The 21,292-nt window shown below is 39.1% G+C and overlaps 5 protein-coding genes across 7 annotated transcripts; 2 read left to right on the top strand and 3 right to left on the bottom strand.

Moving 5' to 3' along the window:
* Window positions 1–303: 303 nt before the first annotated feature.
* Window positions 304–2,923, top strand: LOC4804292 (oxysterol-binding protein-related protein 2). Its single transcript, XM_033378218.1, has 8 exons — window positions 304–474; window positions 557–777; window positions 1,138–1,396; window positions 1,454–1,651; window positions 1,711–1,918; window positions 1,976–2,104; window positions 2,161–2,384; window positions 2,451–2,923. The coding sequence occupies exons 1-8, from the start codon at window positions 440–442 to the stop codon at window positions 2,551–2,553; spliced, it is 1,377 nt and encodes a 458-aa protein (XP_033234109.1). The 5' UTR covers window positions 304–439; the 3' UTR covers window positions 2,554–2,923.
* A 228-nt stretch (window positions 2,924–3,151) lies between these two features.
* Window positions 3,152–6,635, bottom strand: Pask (PAS kinase). Its single transcript, XM_001360834.4, has 3 exons — window positions 6,470–6,635; window positions 3,605–6,223; window positions 3,152–3,529 (listed from the first exon to the last, which is right to left on the bottom strand). The coding sequence occupies exons 1-3, from the start codon at window positions 6,504–6,506 to the stop codon at window positions 3,288–3,290; spliced, it is 2,898 nt and encodes a 965-aa protein (XP_001360871.4). The 5' UTR covers window positions 6,507–6,635; the 3' UTR covers window positions 3,152–3,287.
* Window positions 6,636–6,899: 264 nt separating this feature from the next.
* On the top strand, window positions 6,900–10,255 carry Phm (Peptidylglycine-alpha-hydroxylating monooxygenase). The gene is made up of 8 exons (XM_001360833.4): window positions 6,900–7,199; window positions 7,669–7,726; window positions 7,790–7,877; window positions 7,941–8,013; window positions 9,148–9,280; window positions 9,357–9,405; window positions 9,465–9,803; window positions 9,883–10,255. Exons 1-8 carry the CDS (start codon window positions 7,029–7,031, stop codon window positions 10,049–10,051), a joined length of 1,080 nt encoding a protein of 359 aa, XP_001360870.3. The 5' UTR covers window positions 6,900–7,028; the 3' UTR covers window positions 10,052–10,255.
* On the bottom strand, window positions 8,080–8,897 carry LOC6898445 (paxillin homolog 1). 3 transcript variants are annotated; one of them, XM_002138452.3, is made up of 2 exons: window positions 8,749–8,897; window positions 8,080–8,668 (listed from the first exon to the last, which is right to left on the bottom strand). In XM_002138452.3, the coding sequence occupies exon 2, from the start codon at window positions 8,655–8,657 to the stop codon at window positions 8,100–8,102; it is 558 nt and encodes a 185-aa protein (XP_002138488.1). In that variant the 5' UTR covers window positions 8,658–8,668; window positions 8,749–8,897; the 3' UTR covers window positions 8,080–8,099. The 3 variants fall into 3 exon arrangements, with proteins under 3 accessions (XP_002138488.1, XP_015039788.1, XP_015039787.1); XM_015184302.2 differs by having other exon boundaries at window positions 8,080–8,687; window positions 8,749–8,895; XM_015184301.2 differs by having other exon boundaries at window positions 8,080–8,682; window positions 8,749–8,885.
* Window positions 10,256–10,488: 233 nt separating the features above from the next.
* Sox14 (Sox box protein 14) lies at window positions 10,489–17,177 on the bottom strand. Its single transcript, XM_001360832.4, has 2 exons — window positions 15,009–17,177; window positions 10,489–12,079 (listed from the first exon to the last, which is right to left on the bottom strand). Exons 1-2 carry the CDS (start codon window positions 15,438–15,440, stop codon window positions 10,571–10,573), a joined length of 1,941 nt encoding a protein of 646 aa, XP_001360869.4. The 5' UTR covers window positions 15,441–17,177; the 3' UTR covers window positions 10,489–10,570.
* Between the last annotated feature and the right edge of the window lie 4,115 nt (window positions 17,178–21,292).

Genomic DNA, 21,292 nt, shown 5'->3' with positions numbered 1-21,292 from the left:
TTAATAATGTATATTAATCTAAACCACTGGCTTATCACAATGTAACGAAAATAGAATCGGAGGTTGAAATTTTGTAAACACCTGAAACATACTTCAGAGCATTTATTTGCACTTGGAATGAACGACACTTTTTGGTCACAAGATTTACAGTCCAACAATTAACAGCTAGGTTCAAAAGCAGACAGACACTTCTGGTGACACGCATACGTACATATGTATACGTACGTATGTATAGATATGTGAATGTGTAATCAAGTAGCTAACTAATCTAATGCCTTACCTACTCTACTTAACCCTTTTCAGAGTTTGGACTCATTCTCCCACGTCTCTTCCCAACGCTACCACATAAGTCTTTGTAGAAGCAGATCCAACTGTTTTAACGTGTTCAAACCAACAGCACAAAAGTCAATCAATAGTATACGTTCAATTAAATTCAAAAATGGCAGAGGAAGATTTGATAGAACGTGTCGAAAGGTAAGATCCGTTCCTTCAAACTGTAAGAATACAAAATTAAAATATTACTTTCGGCTGTAATAATAACATTTCGCCTTCGCAGAACCGAGCTTCCAGCTCCAATGATATCACGGAGGGAAGTAAGTATCTGGGCTATCCTCAAGAACTGCATTGGAAAGGATTTGAGTAAAATTACCATGCCGGTAATGCTAAACGAACCCCTGAGCTTCCTGCAGAGGCTATGCGAATATATGGAGTATGCACAACTTTTGACACAAGCAGCTCGCCAGGACACTCCAGAAGATCGAATGAAATATGTTGCAGGCAAGTATCTAAATTGAGTGGTTCGAAGATTTTCATTTAATTTCACAGCAAGCAGACCATGTAAGTGCATACATATGTACTTAACAACATATGTACATACATTATATACAGTATTTATGTATGGACAGCCGAATAAATCGGTATTCACTTCTTTCACGTCTAGCCAGGTAGTAAATATTCACGTATACTAGTTATTTTAAAGCAACAAATAGTATGGATTTCTTGAACAATAACAGGGTGTTCACGGCAAAAATTTTATATTTTCAACAAGTGTTAAGTGAAAAAGTGTGACCAAGTATTTTTTTGTTTAATTTTAATACAATTTCTATTGATAAATTAAACAAATTTAAATACTTTTAGCTTTTGCCGTTTCTGCTTTGGCTTGCAACTGGGAGAGACTCGGAAAACCATTTAACCCTCTGTTGGGCGAAACTTACGAATTGCAGAGAGACGATTATCGAATAGTTTGTGAGCAGGTTTCTCACCATCCACCAGTTTCTGCATTTCACGCAGAGTCCAATGATTTTAAATTCCATGGCTCCATTAACCCAAAGATTAAGTTCTGGGGAAAAAGTGTGGAAGTTAATCCCAAAGGCACGGTCACCATTGAGTTTCCAAAGTGGGTATGCTCATATAAATTCATTAAATCATGCTAACGGTATCCGCTTTTTGTCAGATGGAAGGAAACTTACACCTGGACTAATGTAAACTGTTGCGTGCACAACATTATAGTTGGAACACTGTGGATAGAGCAGTATGGAAAGATGGTGATAACAAATCATTCCACCGGTCACATTGCGAACCTAACTTTCAAATCAGCTGGTTCTGGGGCCAAAAACTTGCATCGAGTTGAGGGCTTTGTACGGGATTCAAGGTAAAGGATGCGAAAAACTCGGAAGAATGAATCTTAATTTTTGAATCACATATTTTTAGCGAAAAGAATATATTCTTTCTGTATGGTAAATGGACAGACTTTATCAAATGCTGCTCTGCGGAATCCTATGCGCAATATATGAAACTGGGAACCAGAAAGAATGACGGTGGCGACTCGGGTGATTCGCCTGATGGAACCCCGAAGAGGATGTTTTCTAAATTGAACAGCTTTAAGCTGAGCTCTTTTCGCAGCATGTCCATACAAGATGTAAGTTCGAGAATCCCAAACACATAAGTTCTTTTTTAACATCAAAATATTTTGTAGAGCGACAACATTCCACCTCTTGAGCAAGAGACAAATGACATACCAAAGAGCGACTCTGCATATTCGCTTGATGTACCAGACTCCACCGTATTATGGAGTTGCAAGCCACGACCTTCCAACTGCAACGAGGTACAATACATTGGATATCTTATATGATTTTATTTTCAATAACCTCATACTTGCAGTACTACCAATTTACAAACTTTGCGCTGCAGCTTAATGCTATGGATAAAAATATGAAACCACCGCTAACACTTTGCCCTACCGACTCTCGTCTGCGACCTGATATATTATACCTCGAAGAAGGAAATTTAGATGGTGCATCTAAGGAGAAGACTCGCCTAGAAGAAAAGCAAAGACACACTCGAAAGCATCGAAAAACCACTAATGGCGATAATTGGACACCAAGGTAACAATCTTACCCATAAATTACATGATCTACAGCTAAAATATGACGAAATATTCTTATTTTTAGATGGTTTAAGCCTGTAACAAACCCCCACACCAAAACCGAAGATTGGAACTATACTGGAGGATATTGGGACCGTAAATACGACATCGCCAATACAATATTTTAGAACAATTTTAGAGTATACATGTGATTACGTAATATATATTGTATTTGTATAAAGTTTGTGAGGTGTATTCACTAAGCAATCGTTGGTAACTGGATAGATGTATGTACATAGTACATGGCTCAATGTACTACGAATTGGCCAAAGTTATAATATGTCAAACCATGGCTTTGAACAAAAAATGGAAATACCGCGCAATTTCATATGAGCTTTTGGCATACAGTAAACATAATCCAATCCAGTCGCACAAGCATCCATTGTTTTAAAACAGATATTAAGTTACAGCTTACTTTTCGTAGTCAAATATATCTATGTGTGTAGGTGTTAATTATCTGACAATTCCATATGATGCAATTAAAATGTTATTCAGTTATTTGTTGCGCTATAATATGTTGGACATTTTTTACAACTACGGTACGAGTATAGTATCATAACCGCCGGTGAATGAAATTACCAAGCAACAGGATGATTTTAACTGGGATCTCCCAAGTAAGACATTACCTATTGGCATGTAACCTAAATCTCCCCCGATCTACGAGTGACGCGTATTTGGTGGATGGTGGGATCCCCGATTCGAACATAAAGACTGTGATAGTAACAGTAATATACATATTCGATTTATTTTGTTCATTTTAAAAGATTCCAGGACCTTTGTTTAATTGTCTTCTTCACATATACTGCTATTTACATTGGTGACACTCATAATAATTTACACACATAATAAAACCAAAATCATATTACTTCAAATTCAGGGTTCTAGGTTTTGTGTTAACGTCGTGCAAGCTAACTACGTTATAGGCAGAGACGCATGGTTCAAGTTTGTGTTTAAATATGTCGTTTTCCGATTTTGAAGAGCATATTTGTTTTTCTGTCTCAGTGTGGCTCGCAGCAGGAAGCGATAATCTCAGTTCATGATTACTGATTGAGGAATTCAATTGAAATTGCTTCGCATAAAGTGTTTCCATCTTATTGTGCTTATCTGTGGCATAGACAGAACCAAAAATACTTATTCAAAAAAATACAAATATACATTAATAGACATTGCATCGCTTACCTTCATTATTTTTCCATAGTTTTATGCCTGTTTTTTGTGTTGCCGTCAGCTTTGTGTCCTCGTCTGGCCCGCCTATGGAGCAGTCTTCAATATGGGAGAAGCTCTCCTGCGGCGAAATGGTTGACAACACTGATGTGCTGGAGTAGTAGCCCATGAAATGAGTGTCCGGTTCTGCCTCATGCGCCTTGCATGGAACAATCCATGCAAAATTAAAGTGCGCAGAATTGACTTCTTGCGTGAGCCAGGGATCGTTTACTAGCTGCAGCATTGTGCAGCGGTATTTGGGATCTTTGTTCAGCATGGAGGTCAAAAGACGACTCAGCTGCTCCGATACCATCTTTGGTATTTGGACTTCTGCCTTTACAGTATCTTCGACGTCGATAAATGGGTTCTCGAAAAACATTAAGACGTACAGAGTGACGCCGAGGGCCCACATTTCAAGCTCGGGACCGACATATCTATTGCCAGCCAGGACTTCGGGACTGCAGTACTCGGTTGTTCCATAGAACGTTGAAAAGTATTTACCTTCTTCCATGAATGTCGCTGAACCGAAATCTATTAGCTTTATGTTAAAATGATGATCAATGATTATATTCTCGTCCTTTATATCACGATGAAGTATTTTCTGCTCATGCAAATAATAGACGGCATCCGCAATTTGCCGGAAAATATAGCTTCCCAACTTCTCCTCCATTAAAGGCCGTCGTTCAATGAACGTCCATAGGTCCATTCCCGAACCGTGTTTCTCCATCACCAGCTGGTAGAATAAATCATTCTCAAAAACATCTAACACCGATACTATATTCTTGTGATCTAAGGTCTGCAGGAGGTGGATCTCGATAGGAACTTCCTTACCATCCCGGTTCTTAATCATAAATTGAGGGCAAAGTTTCTCCTTCAAAATAAACTTGGTTATAACCAATAGCCGATCAGTGTTCCGAAAAGCCATATTAACATAGCCGTAAGCTCCCTTGCCAATCTGCCGGATCGAAGTGTAGTGCTTGCTATAGTCCCCCGAGTACAGCTCGTCTTCGTATTTGGACATCAATGAGAGAGAGTTGGGTCTGCTGGAATTCTGAGCTGCTGTTGTCTTAATTACTTGTCCCAGGGACTGCTCGATAGTGCTTGCCATGCTGTTGAATGTTGATGTGAGATTGACATAGTTGTACTTGTCGCTCTCTAAGCGATTGGAGGGGTCTCGACACACCCAAATGCAATACACTCGGCGGGAGCAGGGCAACACATGGAGCAATACCGAGTACACAACGTCTATGACAGTGCCATCAGCGTGAATCGCCTCTCCCAGAAAGTTTCCATTAATCGAACTGAGTAGCCTCGTGGCTGGATTACTGCTTGAAGCATCACAAGCCTCTATAGATTGGGACTTAACCTTGTCCAAGCTCATTTCATTTAGGTGGGATAGCGACTCTTCATACTCGTCAGAGGGGAACTTTTTCGAGGGATTCACTGGTGTCAAAATCTCGTCTATTGTAATGTCTTCGAGTGGACGAATTTCGGAAATCATGTCGCTGTTACCCTCCTGGTTACAGCTTAAGTGGGTTCCGCCATTGAGTCCCGCGTCGTAGAGAGAATGTTCACTTGCAGGTGGGATTGCGGACAGTTTTTTACAAGATTGAAGTGAGGACTCGTTGTCAACGATAAACGGATCTGTATCGGGCTCCCAATCATTGCTGGTAATGGATGTATTCGAGACGTTTGGGCTTTTATCTTCGCGAAAATCTTTGCCGAAGTTAGGTAAAATTGAAGATATATGCATTTTTGTTATTTTTTCCTGGCCGTATCCGAACATCAACACAGAGAACGGCTGATTGCAAGTCTGAATGTTGCCTATTTCATCTACCACAATAAGCCCACTCAGATTTTGGAAAACCCACACGGTTATGTTGAAGCACGTATTGCAGGAATGCGTCGTTGAAGAACCAATCGCTTCCGGTGTAGTTATAAGCAAGCAGAGCGGAAATTTAACATTGTCAGTGGTGCGTCCTGTGGCTCTCTGCTTGCGCAGGATCTTCGGTATCTCTCTACTGTCCGGATCTGGGAGTTTTATGAAGGGTATTAGTGTTGTAATATTCACTCCAACGACGTCTTCGGTGGAGTAATAAAGGAATATTGTAGCAGTGGCAGAGTCGGCCATTGTTATCGCACCGAAGCGGTCAATGCCTATTTGGCAAATGTGTCTCTGAACCGGCTCGGCGACAGCTATGTTCCGTCCTTCGTTGTCTATTTGTCGAATCCAGAGCGAGACCAATATCTTAGTGCTCTGTTTTGTCTTCATTTCTATCACTTTGCCACTGAGAAGGACAACTCTTCCCTCATCGACATCAATCTGCATTTCCGCCAATGACGAAATGTGACTTTCCGTTTTACAATTTAGTAAATCAAAAAAACTTTTGTTCCGTAACTCCTGCGACGTATATCCCAACAAGTGGCATGCTTTGTTGTTCACAATGAAGATCTGTCCTGTATTTGAGTCTATCGTAAATATCGCCTTATTCGGGTTTATCCCCTTCGACGAATGTAAGTTGGGAGGCGGCATATTAAAGGTGTTTGGATCCATCATATTTAAAATACTCGATGTGTCTTGATAAGTGCTTTCGCCTGAAATACATATAATTTGCCACTAATTAAATGAAATCCGCATTTTCTGCAAATAATATATCATTGCGATACTATTTGCTGTTACTTGCTTAATTTTGTTGACAAAAAACTGATTGACATTCAATTGAATACTATATAGTAAAAGCTTTTAACATTTTTTTATATGTTTAATTCTTAATGGCAAAATCAAAACAAATCCATAGCTACACCAGGGTCAATAGATGGACTGGGTTTATGGGGGCATACCATTAGTAGGTTCCACCATGCCGCATTGATCCGCCATTTATAGTTAAAATATTTTCCAGCTCAGCTTGTGCAATCTTATAATTTGAAGCAGCCTACAATAATATCAAGAAATAAGACACTCAAAACATGGGAACGGAACCGTGTTTATCACAAAAATCAATTGGTTGGCGCATGCGAACAAACATTTTCATGATTTACTACCATTCAAATTGGATACGGTCTCACTTGCAAATTTTTTAATGACATTTTATTTCTGTTCAGAATATTGAGCATGAAATTACAAGCAAATTGCGCTGTGGCCTTTTTAAAAATAAACCATATGTTCAGGGCGGTTTGTGGATATTTCCAGCACTGTTATCGATATGTGGGTTTTAAACATCGATAACAACACTTCACATATACTAAGCTGGGCCTACGTGTGTAAAATGTATCTCACAAATACACAGAACTAAAACCTAGGCAAACGAAACGAGCAGAACAGTTCTTCCACGTAGATTCTTTGTTTTAATTTCCTTAATTAATATTAAAATAGAATATAGACACATAAAAGGACGCGAAAATGGCTCGAAAGATTGGAATCTCAATGCCCTGTTGCTACATTTTGCTAGTCAATTTAATAAGTGTGTACAGCCTGGTGGACCAGGGGATGTACCGAAGGAATAGTTATGAATCCGCAACAGGCTCCACAGGATCTTTCCCCTTCCTGATGCCCTTGGTTTCACCGAAAACTGTGAGTAGTACATCGGAAATTAATTTTTTTTCAAGTGTCATATGGTTTGTGCCACAAAAGTACGATTACATGTGCCTGTATGTATGTATAACAATCTACAGATGCTCCGCAAAAAATCCAATAGCAATAATACTATGTACAAATGAATAAGTTATACAGGAAACTGTTCCATATGGTTGGTTACTCTTTTATTTCTGTGTAGATACACACAAATAGACTTTGCCATATGGGATGCATTGAAACCTGTAGATTGCGGTTTGCCCTAGGACACGGCCTGCAAGTTGCGCGGTGCTCTGTAGATAGATACATAAATACATATGTACATACAAAATAATATATGCGTGGGGGAAATACGTTTAATAATATACACTTTGCACTTGTAAGAACCCTCGAGTATGCATATTGTTTCTAAATAACTAATCTAAAATTATTTTATTTGTTTTTTTATGTACTTATTACTAACATATAGCCGGATTTGTACTTGTGCACTCCAATAAAAGTCGATCCAACTACCACATACTATATTGGTACGTCAAAAAGTCATAGAAGCTTTCCATTAAACATTTTGTAATTTCATTGTTTTTCTAAAGTTGGATTTAATCCGAATGCAACCATGAACACGGCTCATCACATGCTTCTGTACGGGTGTGGCGAGCCAGGAACAACCAAAAGCACTTGGTGAGTTTTTTTCAATAAACTTGTACAACCAATAACATAACGTATGTATTTTCTCTGAAACAGGAACTGCGGAGAAATGGCCCAAGCAACGGCTGAGGAAAAGGCCAGCCCCTGCGGACCTCGTTCTCACTCTCAGGTAAATGTGATAATCCTTCGATTGGGAACCAGTAGTGTGATAGAAGCTAACAAAATCCTATTTAACAGCTTAAATTTTGGAACATTTTAATTTGTAATTTGATTTCGGGTGGGTTCTCCACTACACTTTAGGCAGAACGGGTTTCCGTCCTCGATATTGAAGTTATCAGTGGCAATACGCTCTCCGCAGTTGAAGCACTCGAAGCAACGAGGGTGCCATTTCGTGTTCAAGGCGACTATGGCTTTCTTGTCGATGGGCTCTCCACAGCCGGCGCAACGGGACGAAAAGGCTTCTCGGAAGTCATCCTTACAGAACAGATACCCGTTGACTTCGAAGAACGTCGAAGTCAACAGGTTTTGACAGCACCCGACGCACTTGAAACACTCTTCGTGCCACTTGCGTCCAACCGCAGCAATGGCACGCTCCCGAATAAGAGAGCCGCAGGCATAGCACCTGGGGGCATGCTTTTTCAGAAAGCACTCGCTGCAAACCAGCTCGTTTTTCAGAAGCTTAAACTCCGACATTCCTATGGGCTTCTCGCACTCCGTACATGTGAAGTGCTCCGGATGGTACGACTTGCCAGAGCTGCATATTGCCTGGTCGTCGATTTCTTTATCGCACTTGCAGCAGATCGTAGCGGCCATATTTCAAATACCTATGGGGTATCCTCTAAACTACATATAACATATATAACAATATATGTATGTATGGCTAAATTCTTGGTGAAAAACTTACAGACTCAAAATTTGCAATGTCCAAAGGGGATTTTAGAATCAAAACAATACTAATTCCTTACTATAAAAATACGTAAATAAAACTAAATATAACTCATTCTGATAGATACTACTACGATAGTGATTCCATTACATTTTGAATACGTAAATGTTTTACTGTGTTCAAGGCAAAAGCTGTAATGTAACCAGTCCTTGACTTTAACCTCGTAAGCAAATGCCTACATATGTACATACATATATACATATGCAGACGTTTTGTTCTGGTTAACTGATTACACTGTGCGGAGTAGCTACATGTACAGTAGAATCGAGGTTGCTCGTGGCTTACTATTTATTGTGTACATTTGTAAAGTGCCTACCAAATTAATGTGTGTATGGTATATATTTGTTCTCAACTTAGATCCTATATGCATGGGCGAGAGATGCCCAAAAGGTAAGTTTGCCTGCGGGTGTTGGCTTTAAGGTTGGCAAGGACTCGCCAACCAAGTATTTGGTACTGCAAGTGCACTACGCTCACGTTGACAGATTCAAGGGTGAGTAAACAACAAGTTTCCTCAGTGGGAGGGTGGTACTCGTACGAGTGAAACAAGTTTTTGCTTTGGTTTCCAGATGGTTCCACCGATGACTCTGGCGTGTTCCTGGACTACACAGAAAAGCCGTAAGTCTGCTCTTTCATTTTAAGCGATTGCATTAGGGTCTTACACACTTTCTCAACAGCCTTCAAAAGTTAGCTGGCACACTATTATTGGGCACAGACGGAATAATTCCCGCAATGAAAACAGAGCACATGGAATCAGCTTGCGAAATAACTGAGAATAAAGTACTATTTCCATTTGCCTATCGTGTGCACACTCATGAAATGGGAAAGGTTGTGGCTGGATATAGAGTGCGATCGAATAGCGAGGGAATTCAAGAATGGGTTCAACTTGGAAAGCGGGATCCGCTTACGCCTCAGATGTTTTACAATGTCACGAACACCGAACCCATTTTGAGCGGCGATCAGCTCGCCATGAGGTGTACCATCAAAAATACCCGTCATCGGATAACTAAAATTGGGTATGTACATCATATCTATAGCACACGCACTCGTGTACCGTTTCTACCGCCAGGAAGTACATTTTCGTGTCCTTTGCAGCCCCACCAACGAAGATGAAATGTGCAATTTTTACCTTATGTACTATGTGGACCATGGGGAGACTCTTGACATGAAATATTGCTTCAGCCAAGGTCCCCCCTACTATTACTGGTCCAATCCCGACACCGGCCTACACAATATCCCACATATCGAAGCGAGCACCTTGTAATTTGGATAAACTATCATGCTGTGGAATGTGCAAAATTGAAATTAAAGTATACTAATTTATTATCGAAATTATTTCTATCGTGTAACCCCCCAAATGATCATAGTTTAATGTCATAGTGTACTCTATTATGTTGGATGTTTCTTGTTGATTGATCTGTGCCGTGCCACCAATGATTGATGTAAAATATATATACGTGTAAATAAACATATGTAGATACTTCGCAAAACAAAACGATTCTTTTCTTTATTTTGAGTTCTTTGAGAGCTAGCTATTATACGGTTCTTCGGTTACCTCCATGTTTAGATCCCGAACATACGGTCTCTAAGCAAAACTTCAAGGAAAGGAAAGAGCGCTCCGGTATAAATATTTTCAATGCAAAGCATTTATTCTTTTTTTTATGTATATAATCGTATATATAGAATTTATGGAATATATATATATATATATGTATAATTTGGTGTAAAATTACAAACGTATAATTATATTAGTTATAAATTACACAAAACTTAAAGGTATTTCTCACATTTTATAATAACTTTCAAACTCATATTTGTTAGTGTTAAACTCTAAATGACTACCAGTAGGCTGAAGGGGTAAATCCTCAGATGTGTAAGCTAGGAGAGCTCCGTTGTTATCATGTGCGGTGTAGTTGAGATCATTGTTTGTTTCAATTACGTTTCCGGTGTAGTCTTGGGTTATATATGTACATGGGTGTGAACCCATAGCATCTGATTCAACGAAACTATTACTTATGCTGCTGAAGACGAATTGGGGCGAATGTGAGGCGGTCAGTATGCTGCACTCGCTGTCTTCAGCCGCCGTCGGAATCGGATTGAAATCGTCATTTTGGAATGTATGCCCGCCATCTCCCCCTCCCCCATATAGACGAGTGCTGTTGTGTATCTCGATGTTCATCGTAACAGTTTGCGGTTGAACTTGATGGGAGGACGAGTTGTCGCCACCAGCGCAGTCTTCCACAAAACACTCGGGAGTGTCAGGCACATACGGAGGTATTTGATGGCTGGCCGAATGCAAGTTGGCATCATTTAAAATGTTGTCTTCAATAATATTGTGGCAATCCGAGAAGTTCGTATGGGAACTGTTGTTGGTTCCATTGTTGTTGACGGAGTTCACATCTAACAAGGATTCGTCACAGAATGGCAAATACTTCTGGACATCTTCAGAGAACTCCTCCGTGGCATTCAGCGGACCTATATCGGATAGATTCTCCATCAGCCCTGCGGCTGGATCCGATTGATTGTGGTGGCTATTGGACGAAGAGTTCACCTCCAACTGGGAGTCCTCGTTGTCGGTGGAGTTTGCGAAAAATGAGTAATACTTGTAAACATCGTCGGTTAAATTCTCTCGTGGATTGGGGGAAAGATTTTCCATTTGACCTGCATTTAGGTCTGAGTGTAGTTTTAGATCGCAATCAGCATTGCTATTCGTGTTCAGAGGTAAATATTCAGATGATTGATAGCTTAAAATATTATCGGTTGATGGTAACATAATATCAACGGCATTATTGTGCTGTTGCTCTATCGGAGCTTTTACATTTACATTGTATTTAGGTTTCGAAGTATCACCCGTGTCATTATTTCTTATACGTTTCGAAACTGAACCAGTTTGACATGTAGAGGTAGATCTTTTGCTTTTCCGGCCGGCAGTGGGGGTTCCATTAATTGCAATAGTGGACAAAGTGCTATTCGGTGTGTCATTTTTAACTTCGCTTCCATCCGCATCCTGATTCTGCTTTAGCGCTCCCGGAGATCTCGACTGCTTCTTTTGTGGCTTGTACTTGTAGTTAGGATACTCGATCAAGTGCAGCTTCCTGAGCTTCTCTGCCTCGGCTATGTAGGGCTGCTTGTCTTCTTTGCTCAGGAGCTGCCATCGTCTACCCAATTCTTTGGATATCTCGGCGTTATGCAAGTCTGGCGTTCGCTCACAAATCTTCCGACGCTCCATTTGACTCCACACCATGAATGCATTCATGGGTCTCTTGATATGGCCGGGAGAATGTTTCTTCGTCTGGAATAAAAGAACAGGTGAAACAATCATCAGCGAGGGTTAAAGAATTAATCTTTCAATTAAAACAGATTTACTTATACACAGTAAGAGTGAAGGGGAAACTGAACAATCATTAGTGTTTTAACTGTGAAACCAGATAGTATTAGGATCATCATAGAACTTAATCGCTGATGTTGATTCCGGTATGATAATTAAATTTCAATAAGTTCCCCGAATAAGTTTTAAGTGTATGCAATCGCGGAATTGAAAGCACACCTCGAATGGATACATCTATAATATATGTAAAACACTCTGTTCGTATTGTTTTTATACGAAAACACATTTCCCTATTATAAATTCATTTATATACGTATGGATGTACATACATATATACATATGAGTGTTCATTCCATATTAACGTTCCACAGATAAAGAGTTAGGAAATACAAATTCACACCAAGCGAAAGCACTGACTGCACGCACACTTGCACGGATATATAGTACGTACCGTATATCTGTGTAGCCTACATATATGCATTTTGTGTATCGCCTTGTCTATGTTCGGTTGTATGCATTTGTATCTGTACGAAAAATACGTATTCGCAGCGTTTGAAGTTCAATGTCCCTCGCCAAGGTTAATAAAACGCTCCTAAAAACGAAATATGTATGTATCTGTATCTGTATTTGTATCTGTTCGAGTATACTTGTGTATATTCACATTCGATTATTAAGATACACAGACAAGTGCACGAATGTACTCGCATGCATTCAATTAATAAGCAATTCCGCCGCTGCTTCCTGGTTATGCTTTTGTGCACTTAATCCTTTAAATCAGTAGACAGATCGAACGAAATCACAAACAGAACAGTGTCGTGTCTGGGGAACACAGGAACGCAGGAACTCGACAACCATTTGGAATAGGTCATCGCTGTGACGCGCCGCCCTCAACGCAGAGGAGAGAACATGGCCAATGTGAATAACCGTTTTATTCACACAAAAGAGAGACGGCAAAAACTACCTATTAATAGCGTTAACTTCGACCTTGCAGCAGTTCGTGTACCTCGTAAAGTTCATCCACACGATACCCTTGGCAGTAACGACGCCTGAGCAGGGAGCAGCAAGCAGTCAGCGGTGAGCAGTGAGCAGTGAGCAGTGAGCAGACTTTCCGCCGAAACGAGTGATGGAAGCCGAAGAGAGCTGGGCACCGACGGTGGGCTGGATGTGATGCGATGCTCCAACGGCCATTGCCATCGCCGTGGCTGTTGCTTTTGCTTTTGGTGTTGCTGTTGCTGTTGCTGTTGCCTTTGCCTTTGCCCTCGCCACAAGTCTGCTCCAATACTCACTCTCAATGTCGCGTCAGACAGTTCAAGTCTAATAAGCAGCCGACTCTCGTAGATCTACACACACACACACGCACACCACATAACACAGACAGTGCACACAGATACACGCAAACATAAACAGAAGTTGACTGTGCAGACACCCGCATCCGTAAGATACTCGTACATTTGTACGTATGTATGCATACACTCGAATAAGTAAAAGTGATGAAATGGGGCTGGGAGGGCTGTTCGTTGGCTTTCGATTTTAACTGTTCTTCGCTCGGGCGGCTGTGGGCGGAGGGCCGCTCCTGCTGCACGCTTAGAGCCAAAGGTCATCCAGTCCAAGTACTCATACACTGACAAGCCACATTAAATGCATATACAATATTTTTGCAATAAAGATACAAATGTACTATAAACAGAAGTCAACGACGTCTCACTAAATACATGTGTCCTTATGTGCGTCTTGTGTGTGTACAATATATGTACATATGTAGGTACATATACATATCTACGTATAGTAAGTAATACGCAATTGAGTTTGGCGTTCGTGACGCTGCTTCTGCTGCTGCTGCTGCTGGCGGAGCCATTGCCTCCACTCCCCCGAGTCCGCACTAATAACCGTAAAAAACAAACTGCTAAGCAAGGTCAATGCACCAAATGTTCTATGAGTTTGTACGCGTACGTATGTGTGTATATGTGCACACAATCGGACATTCCATTTCATTGCTAATATTATATATTCTTCACATGTACATATATTTCAAATTGCATTTGGAGTCCCTAACAAGAGGTTCCAGATATGTTCTAGAAACGATGCTGGGTGATGATCAGGTCAATCGGATTTTGATCACGTTTACCCCTACCATATCAAGTTTTTGATCAGCATTGAAGTGACGCTGCTATCATATGACACGAGGTTCGGTATCGGTCAGAGTGCAATATCATGATTGGTACTCTTAATCACCTACTATTCGTGTGTACTGCACACAAATGCATATAAATAAAGACATACACTCTCGCATGTACATACGTACGTACGTATTTCCTACACGACAAATGCAAGTGAGTCATCATTAAGGGAAGCGAATCGCGGGTACGACCGCCCCGTAAAAATATGCATGGGTGCAAAAAATAAATAAAAGAAACTGCATTTCCACTGAATCCATGGATGGTAGCACTACCCATGTCTAGGGATACATCAGAAGGGTATTCGGTCATGATCGATACATACATACATACATATCGTCCACTGAAACTAGTATTTCATCATAAGAACACACAGCTGCATCCAGCCCTACGTCAAAAGTTAAATAAATACCATGATATTGGTACGCATTCGTATACATATTCGGTTACTAATCTTGCTTAATTGTTCTGCCATATTTGTGTTTGTAAACAAAGAAATAATCGCAAGAGAAATAGAATCTAATCTACAGGAAATCTTATCAGTCAAACTTTTTGTTGACCTGTCCAGTCTGGAAAAATAATAATCACACACACATGTAGAATACGAGTATAAATGTAGGCCTTTTGCCCAAAAATATCTGCAAAATTTTGTTAGGTCTTATCTATGTAAGTGTTCAGCTTCCCCATAAGAGCCGATAAGCAGTGCATCATTAACTTACTTGAGTTGCATCTGAATACGGGGTACTGGAATTGACAGGCACCCGTGCGGAACCAAATACCACATCGGCGTCGAGGACTATGACTGTCATTTTGGGAGTGCCCTGTGCTGGAGATCTTTCGTTGTCCATGCTGGATCTGGATCTGGATTTGGGTGTGGGTGTGGGGGGGTTCGGTACAGCTGCAGCTGCAGCAACAGGCGAGGGCACAGGCACAGGCAGAGTCCCAGCCACAGCCGTCGTCGAATGAGTAATAGCTTGCTCGCTTTGTGTTTTACTTGTTGGTGTCCGTATCCGTATCCGTATCGGTTGAGTTGGGGCTGGGTTTATTGGGGTGGTTGCAATACTAATAGCAGGCCCGTTGGTAAGCGAATCGGTATCCGTATCGGTGTTGGTGTTGGTATCAAGAGTTCCCTGAGTTGGCTCAGCTATCATCTTTCCACTTGTATCTCAAATTTGCAGCGTGTGGGGCGCTGTGTTAGTGGGGTGCATCGCACAGTTAGTTTTCCAAGTGCGTTCGTCTAGATCTGCAGCAGCATTCGCAGTAGTAGATACACATTTGTGGGTCTGGCTGGCAGTGGTATTGGTATTAGTTTTGGTTTTGGATTGGTTTGTTTGTGTGCACTCGTCGTAGCTGTAGATGTAGATGTTGATGTAGCTGGAACTGTATAGCTGGTGATAAGGCTCGGCTCTTCCAATTTTATCGGGTATTATTAAATAGAGCGGTTAGCATTTTAACCGCACATTACCCTGTGCTGTGCATGTTTATGCATGTAACTTATGTACGATTATGTATTCGTAGTCGCCTGCCCGATCGTGCTGTTTCATTTAACAATATACTCGCGCACACACAGATACTTTGCTCTGTCTTCTTTGATTGTGAATGTGAATGTGTGTGCTCAAGGTGAAACTGGTTCCTCGTTATTTATTTATTTTTTGTTTTGTGTTTGCAATATTCCAAGACTCACGTTCGCTTCGCGTTGCGTCTGTGCAATGGATTTATACTTATGTACATATATATGCTTATACGTATATGTATATGTATATCTTTAGTTTTTTATGCACACTCTCAGCTGAGCATTATATTAATTTATACATAAATGCACTGTATTTAATAGATTGGATTGAATTGGTTACCAAACACAGACACACACACACACACACACCCAAACACACACTTGTGAAATGTTAGTTTTACGTACTGCAGTTTGTTGAATTTTATTTTGGATATTCCTCAATGTTATCACGTTATCGTAGAATTTTCTCACAACTTCCAAGTGCAGTGGGAGACTAATTGCGTATAAGTATCTCGGGTACTAAACGGGGTTTGGTTTATTTTATTCTAGTGTTTTTAGTTTCAATCACAATCTGATGTATGCACACACGTTCCTGTTATTGTTACAAGATTCAGTTCTCCTCAACTGAGCTGAGCTGCAGTTGAACTGCGTGATAGTCGGGCTAATCGCGGTCTGGTACTGTGCGCTGTGTAACTGTGTTATTATTTGGTGTCTCGGCTCGCTACGGCTACGGTTAGTGCTGCTGGGTGGTTAGGGGACGGGACGACGGAACAGGCGAACGACAGTGTCGCGACAGCCAGGGCATTTCTTGTCCTGGTCAAAACATCGGCAGCAGCAAATAAGCCAGTCAGTACTGCGCCCGCACAAGACATCCAGCGCGACGAAGATACGAGTTCAAGTGAAGCAAACGAACGACCCGAGCAAATAAACTACGCAAAAGATTTTACGTTTTTACTTTTTTGTGCATATACTTATTATTTTTGTTGTACTTATTTCTTATGCGCTCTGCTACATGCACGGTGAATATATGTAAATATATATGAATATATGTGCATATATGTATGGCGCATATATATGTATTATATTTTGTCCCCGACAACGGCGTCTTGATCACTCACAGCTGTTCGGTTCGAATGAACAGACTGCAAAGTTTACGACTTGAATCCCTCGCATACGAGCACACAAAGTACACACACACACACGCACACTGTTTGCGAGCTGTGCATTTATTTTGCTAAGCAGTGAAGAGAGATAGAGCGAGAGCGAGAGAGCAGGTTGTGTATTCTTGTTTGTGTTTGTGCCCAATGACTCTCTCAACCAGACTTATTTCCTCGACCAGCCAGTGACGCATCGAAGTTGATTTGGGGCTCCAAAAACATTTTCCATATATTTCTGTAGCCACAGATATAGTATTTAAGCATATTAATGCTAAATAGTTATTGTACTTTGTTATGGTGGGCAGGTGTCCCTAAATGAACTCTCCAATTTATTGAAAATCAAAACTGCGTCTGATTAATCAGAATAAACGACCAACCCTCGATTCGGTCCTGTTGTTGACTCTCAACTGTTGCACCTAGTTGGTGTGAGTAACATGTGGGAGAGAGAGTGTGTGTGTGTATGTATGGAACGCGTATGAATCAGCTGTTTCGGTGTGTATTAATCATATGGCACACATAGATACATACATACACATCCAAAGATGTATACTCACAAAAAGCGAGAATACTGGCTGCGTACATATGCATGTAAAATCTGAATAATACGTATTATAAATCCATATATATGTATAATAATGTATCTAATCGCATATATAGTATGTCCATATGTTGATGTGGTTATATATGCATATACATATATGCAATTCAAGTTAATTATTAATGCACATAAATATATGTATATACATATTTACTTTAAAACGATCTAAGTACATATATACATGTACATATACATATGGGCACACATATGCTTGCATATGTGAATATGTATGCATCTATATCCCAGAATGACGCAGCGGAACAAGCACTTGCATTTTTTTACAGTTGCAGGTTGCATACATTAAAAAAAACAATAATTTTTGGTGTTTAATCGTGTTTGAACACGCGTGATTAATTTTTTGATCATATCGCGGATCAAGTCACGTTTTTTTGTAAGTTTCGTCAAATATGTATGTATTATTAGGGCATTCTAAATATTCTATTCTATTCTATTCTATTCTAAATAGTTTAGTATTTTAAAATTTTGCACGTCATAAAAAAAGATGATGCTTAAAATGGTTTCGGAATTCAAATTCATTTTGTTATTCTGCACACTTGATCACCTATTCGCATCCTTATAATGTGATAAATGCATCTATATGTGTGCATGCTTATATGTAAATATATCTCTTCCTGTATCATATATTCTCATATAAATCCTCATCTGCTTAACCAGTTAAGGCAGGTAGACTTTTTTTTTGATTTGGTCGCTTTGTCGCTATAATTTTGCTTGATTTTGCCTTGGTTAACATCGTCTCGTTATCCTGCACGTTAGATTGGACTTGAATTCCGGTGCAATACGATCATAAAATGGATTTCATGAAACAGCTGTTCATCACCTCAAAAATCAGAATCAGTTCTGTTATATGTTCGGTACAGGTATTACAAATAAATGAACAACATTTTTCAACATAGATATTATCCGATTATATCCACGAAGCTGTTTGAATTTGTCGAATTTGTTGGGTGTACAATTTATTCATTGTGAAACATTATGGAACTATCGATAATAGCCTCTGCACACTGAGCCCATCCCGGGGGAATGGTGGGATTTTTTGATGGATGTGAAACTCCGATTCACACTGGCACCATCCACAATGAGGCAACAATGAGTCCTTGTAAATTATGCAAATTAGCCGTTGAAAAGGTCAACCCATATTCACGTGGAGCAGATTCAGAATATTGTTCGGCGATAATTGGATACCTTAGAATCCAATAAAAGTAAGTATTTCTAACAATCCAGTCAAGTAGAAAATAGGTTCATTTGATAAAGTTATAGTTTCCAATCTTTGGTGGATAACAATTTACCCAGTGTAAACCAAGGGGGTATGGATCTAAGTAAAGAATTTGCAATCGGTAAAATTTACCGCCATTTAGTAGTAGTAGTTGAACTATTTAAATAGAGGGGGCTTAGGTGGGCTAAGTTCGGTTTTTCATCGTACGAGACTATATATTGTTGTTGAGAAACCCGAATTTAGGCAAAAACAAACCAATTTAAGTATTTAAAAAAAGCCAATCAAGTAGAAAATAGATTCATTAATTGGATCAAATTATGTGGGCATGGCTGAACGATCTAACTATTTAGTTAAATTAAATTAAATTGAATTCGTTATTATATTTACGGTATATTTTTAAAATAAGACGGTATATTTCGGTGCTGTTCTGAGGGTCATACTGTAGAAATACTGGTTTTCGCCGCGCTCCCATGGTATTTTTGTCAATTTCATCAATCTATTAGTTTAATTTTCAATTTTATATAAAAATGCAATAAATGCAAGTATTTCGAATAGGCCAATCATGTATAGAATTGATTCATCAATCGTATAAAATTATCTGGGAAAAAATAAGAGATCTATATAGCTGGGAATATTCGACGGAAGAAAGATTAACCAAGAAATAGTCGGCATAACCGGTTCACAACAATGAGTCCCATTCCATGCACACATACCCTGGGGGAAATGGATGTTATAGAATTGAGAAAATGTTTGTCATCCAAGACTCCGTAGGTATCAGGATCGACATAAATATATACAAGATACTAATAATGTACATGAATATGTCTAAAGAATATCAATTTGAGAAAAGGTCTTTATAAATCACGTTTCATCTTCATATAAAATTAACAAAATAGGGTATTCCAAGGCCTATACTAGGGCTTTAGCGACTTTTTTTTTTGTTGAACTATTTTGTTTAAACCTTGTTTTAGTCAAAATACAATAAAAACAAGGTCTAAAAACTAACCAATTGTGTAGAAAATTGATTCATTAATCGTATTAAATTATGTGGGCATGGCTAAATTTTCTTTATAGCTCGTAATATTCAACGGAAGAAAGAAAACGAGGAATATGTAAAATATAACTTGAATTCATCAGTATATTTACGGTATATTTTTAAAATGAGACGGTATATTTTGGTTTTATTCATGAGGGTCAGTTTCATCGATTAGTCCGCGGTCACACTGGAACACAGTATTTGTAACATATAAATCTGAATTTTTGTTGAACTATTTTGTTTAAACCTTGTTTTAGTCAAACTACAATAAAAGCAAGTAATAAAAATAAGCCAGTTAAGTAGAAAATTGATTCATAAATGGGCTAAAATTATGTGGGCACGGCTAAATGTTCTATAAAGCTAGTAATCATCAACGGAAGAAAGAAAACGAGGAATATGTAAAATATAACTTGAATTCGTCAGTGTATTTACGGTATATTTTTAAAATGGGACGGTATATTTTGGTTTTATTCATGAGGGTCTGTTTCATCGATTAGTCCGCGGTCACACTTAAAAGACGGAAGGTTAAGCAGTATTTGTAACATATAAATCGAACTATTTTGTTTAAACCTAGTTTTAGTCAAAATACAATAGAAGCAAGTAATAAAAATAAGCCAGTTAAGTAGCAAATTGATTCATCAATGGGTTAAAATTATGTGGGCATGGCTAAATGTTCTTTATAGCTCGTAATATTCAACGGAAGAAAGATAACGAGGAATATGTAAAATAAAACTTGAATTCGTCAGTATATTTACGGTATATTTTTAGAATCAGACAGTATATTTTGGTTTTATTCATCAGGGTCTGTTTCATCGATTAGTCCGCGGTCACACTTAAAAGACGGAAGGTTAAGCAGTATTTGATATTTTGTTTAAACCTTGTTTTAGTCAAAATACAATAAAAGCAAGTAATAAAAATAAGCCAGTTAAGTAGAAAATTGATTCATCAATGGGCTAAAAATATGTGGGCACGGCTAAAAGTTCTATATAGCTGGTTATATTCGACGGAATATGAAAAACGAGGAATATGAATAATAGAACTTGAATTCGTCAGTATATTTACGGTATATTTTTAAAATGAGACGGTATATTTTGGTTTTATTCATGAGGGTCAGTTTCATCGATTAGTCCGCGGTCACACTGGAACACAGTATTTGTAACATATAAATCTGAATTTTTGTTGAACTATTTTGTTTAAACCTTGTTTTAGTCAAACTACAATAAAAGCAAGTAATAAAAATAAGCCAGTTAAGTAGAAAATTGATTCATAAATGGGCTAAAATTATGTGGGCACGGCTAAATGTTCTATAAAGCTAGTAATCATCAACGGAAGAAAGAAAACGAGGAATATGTAAAATATAACTTGAATTCGTCAGTGTATTTACGGTATATTTTTAAAATGGGACGGTATATTTTGGTTTTATTCATGAGGGTCTGTTTCATCGATTAGTCCGCGGTCACACTTA

Source organism: Drosophila pseudoobscura, chromosome 3 (genome assembly GCF_009870125.1).
Source record: "Drosophila pseudoobscura strain MV-25-SWS-2005 chromosome 3, UCI_Dpse_MV25, whole genome shotgun sequence".
Taxonomy (NCBI): Eukaryota; Metazoa; Arthropoda; class Insecta; order Diptera; family Drosophilidae; genus Drosophila; species Drosophila pseudoobscura.
Note: the sequence above shows the minus strand (reverse complement) of the source record. Positions and strands in the feature narration are given on the sequence as shown.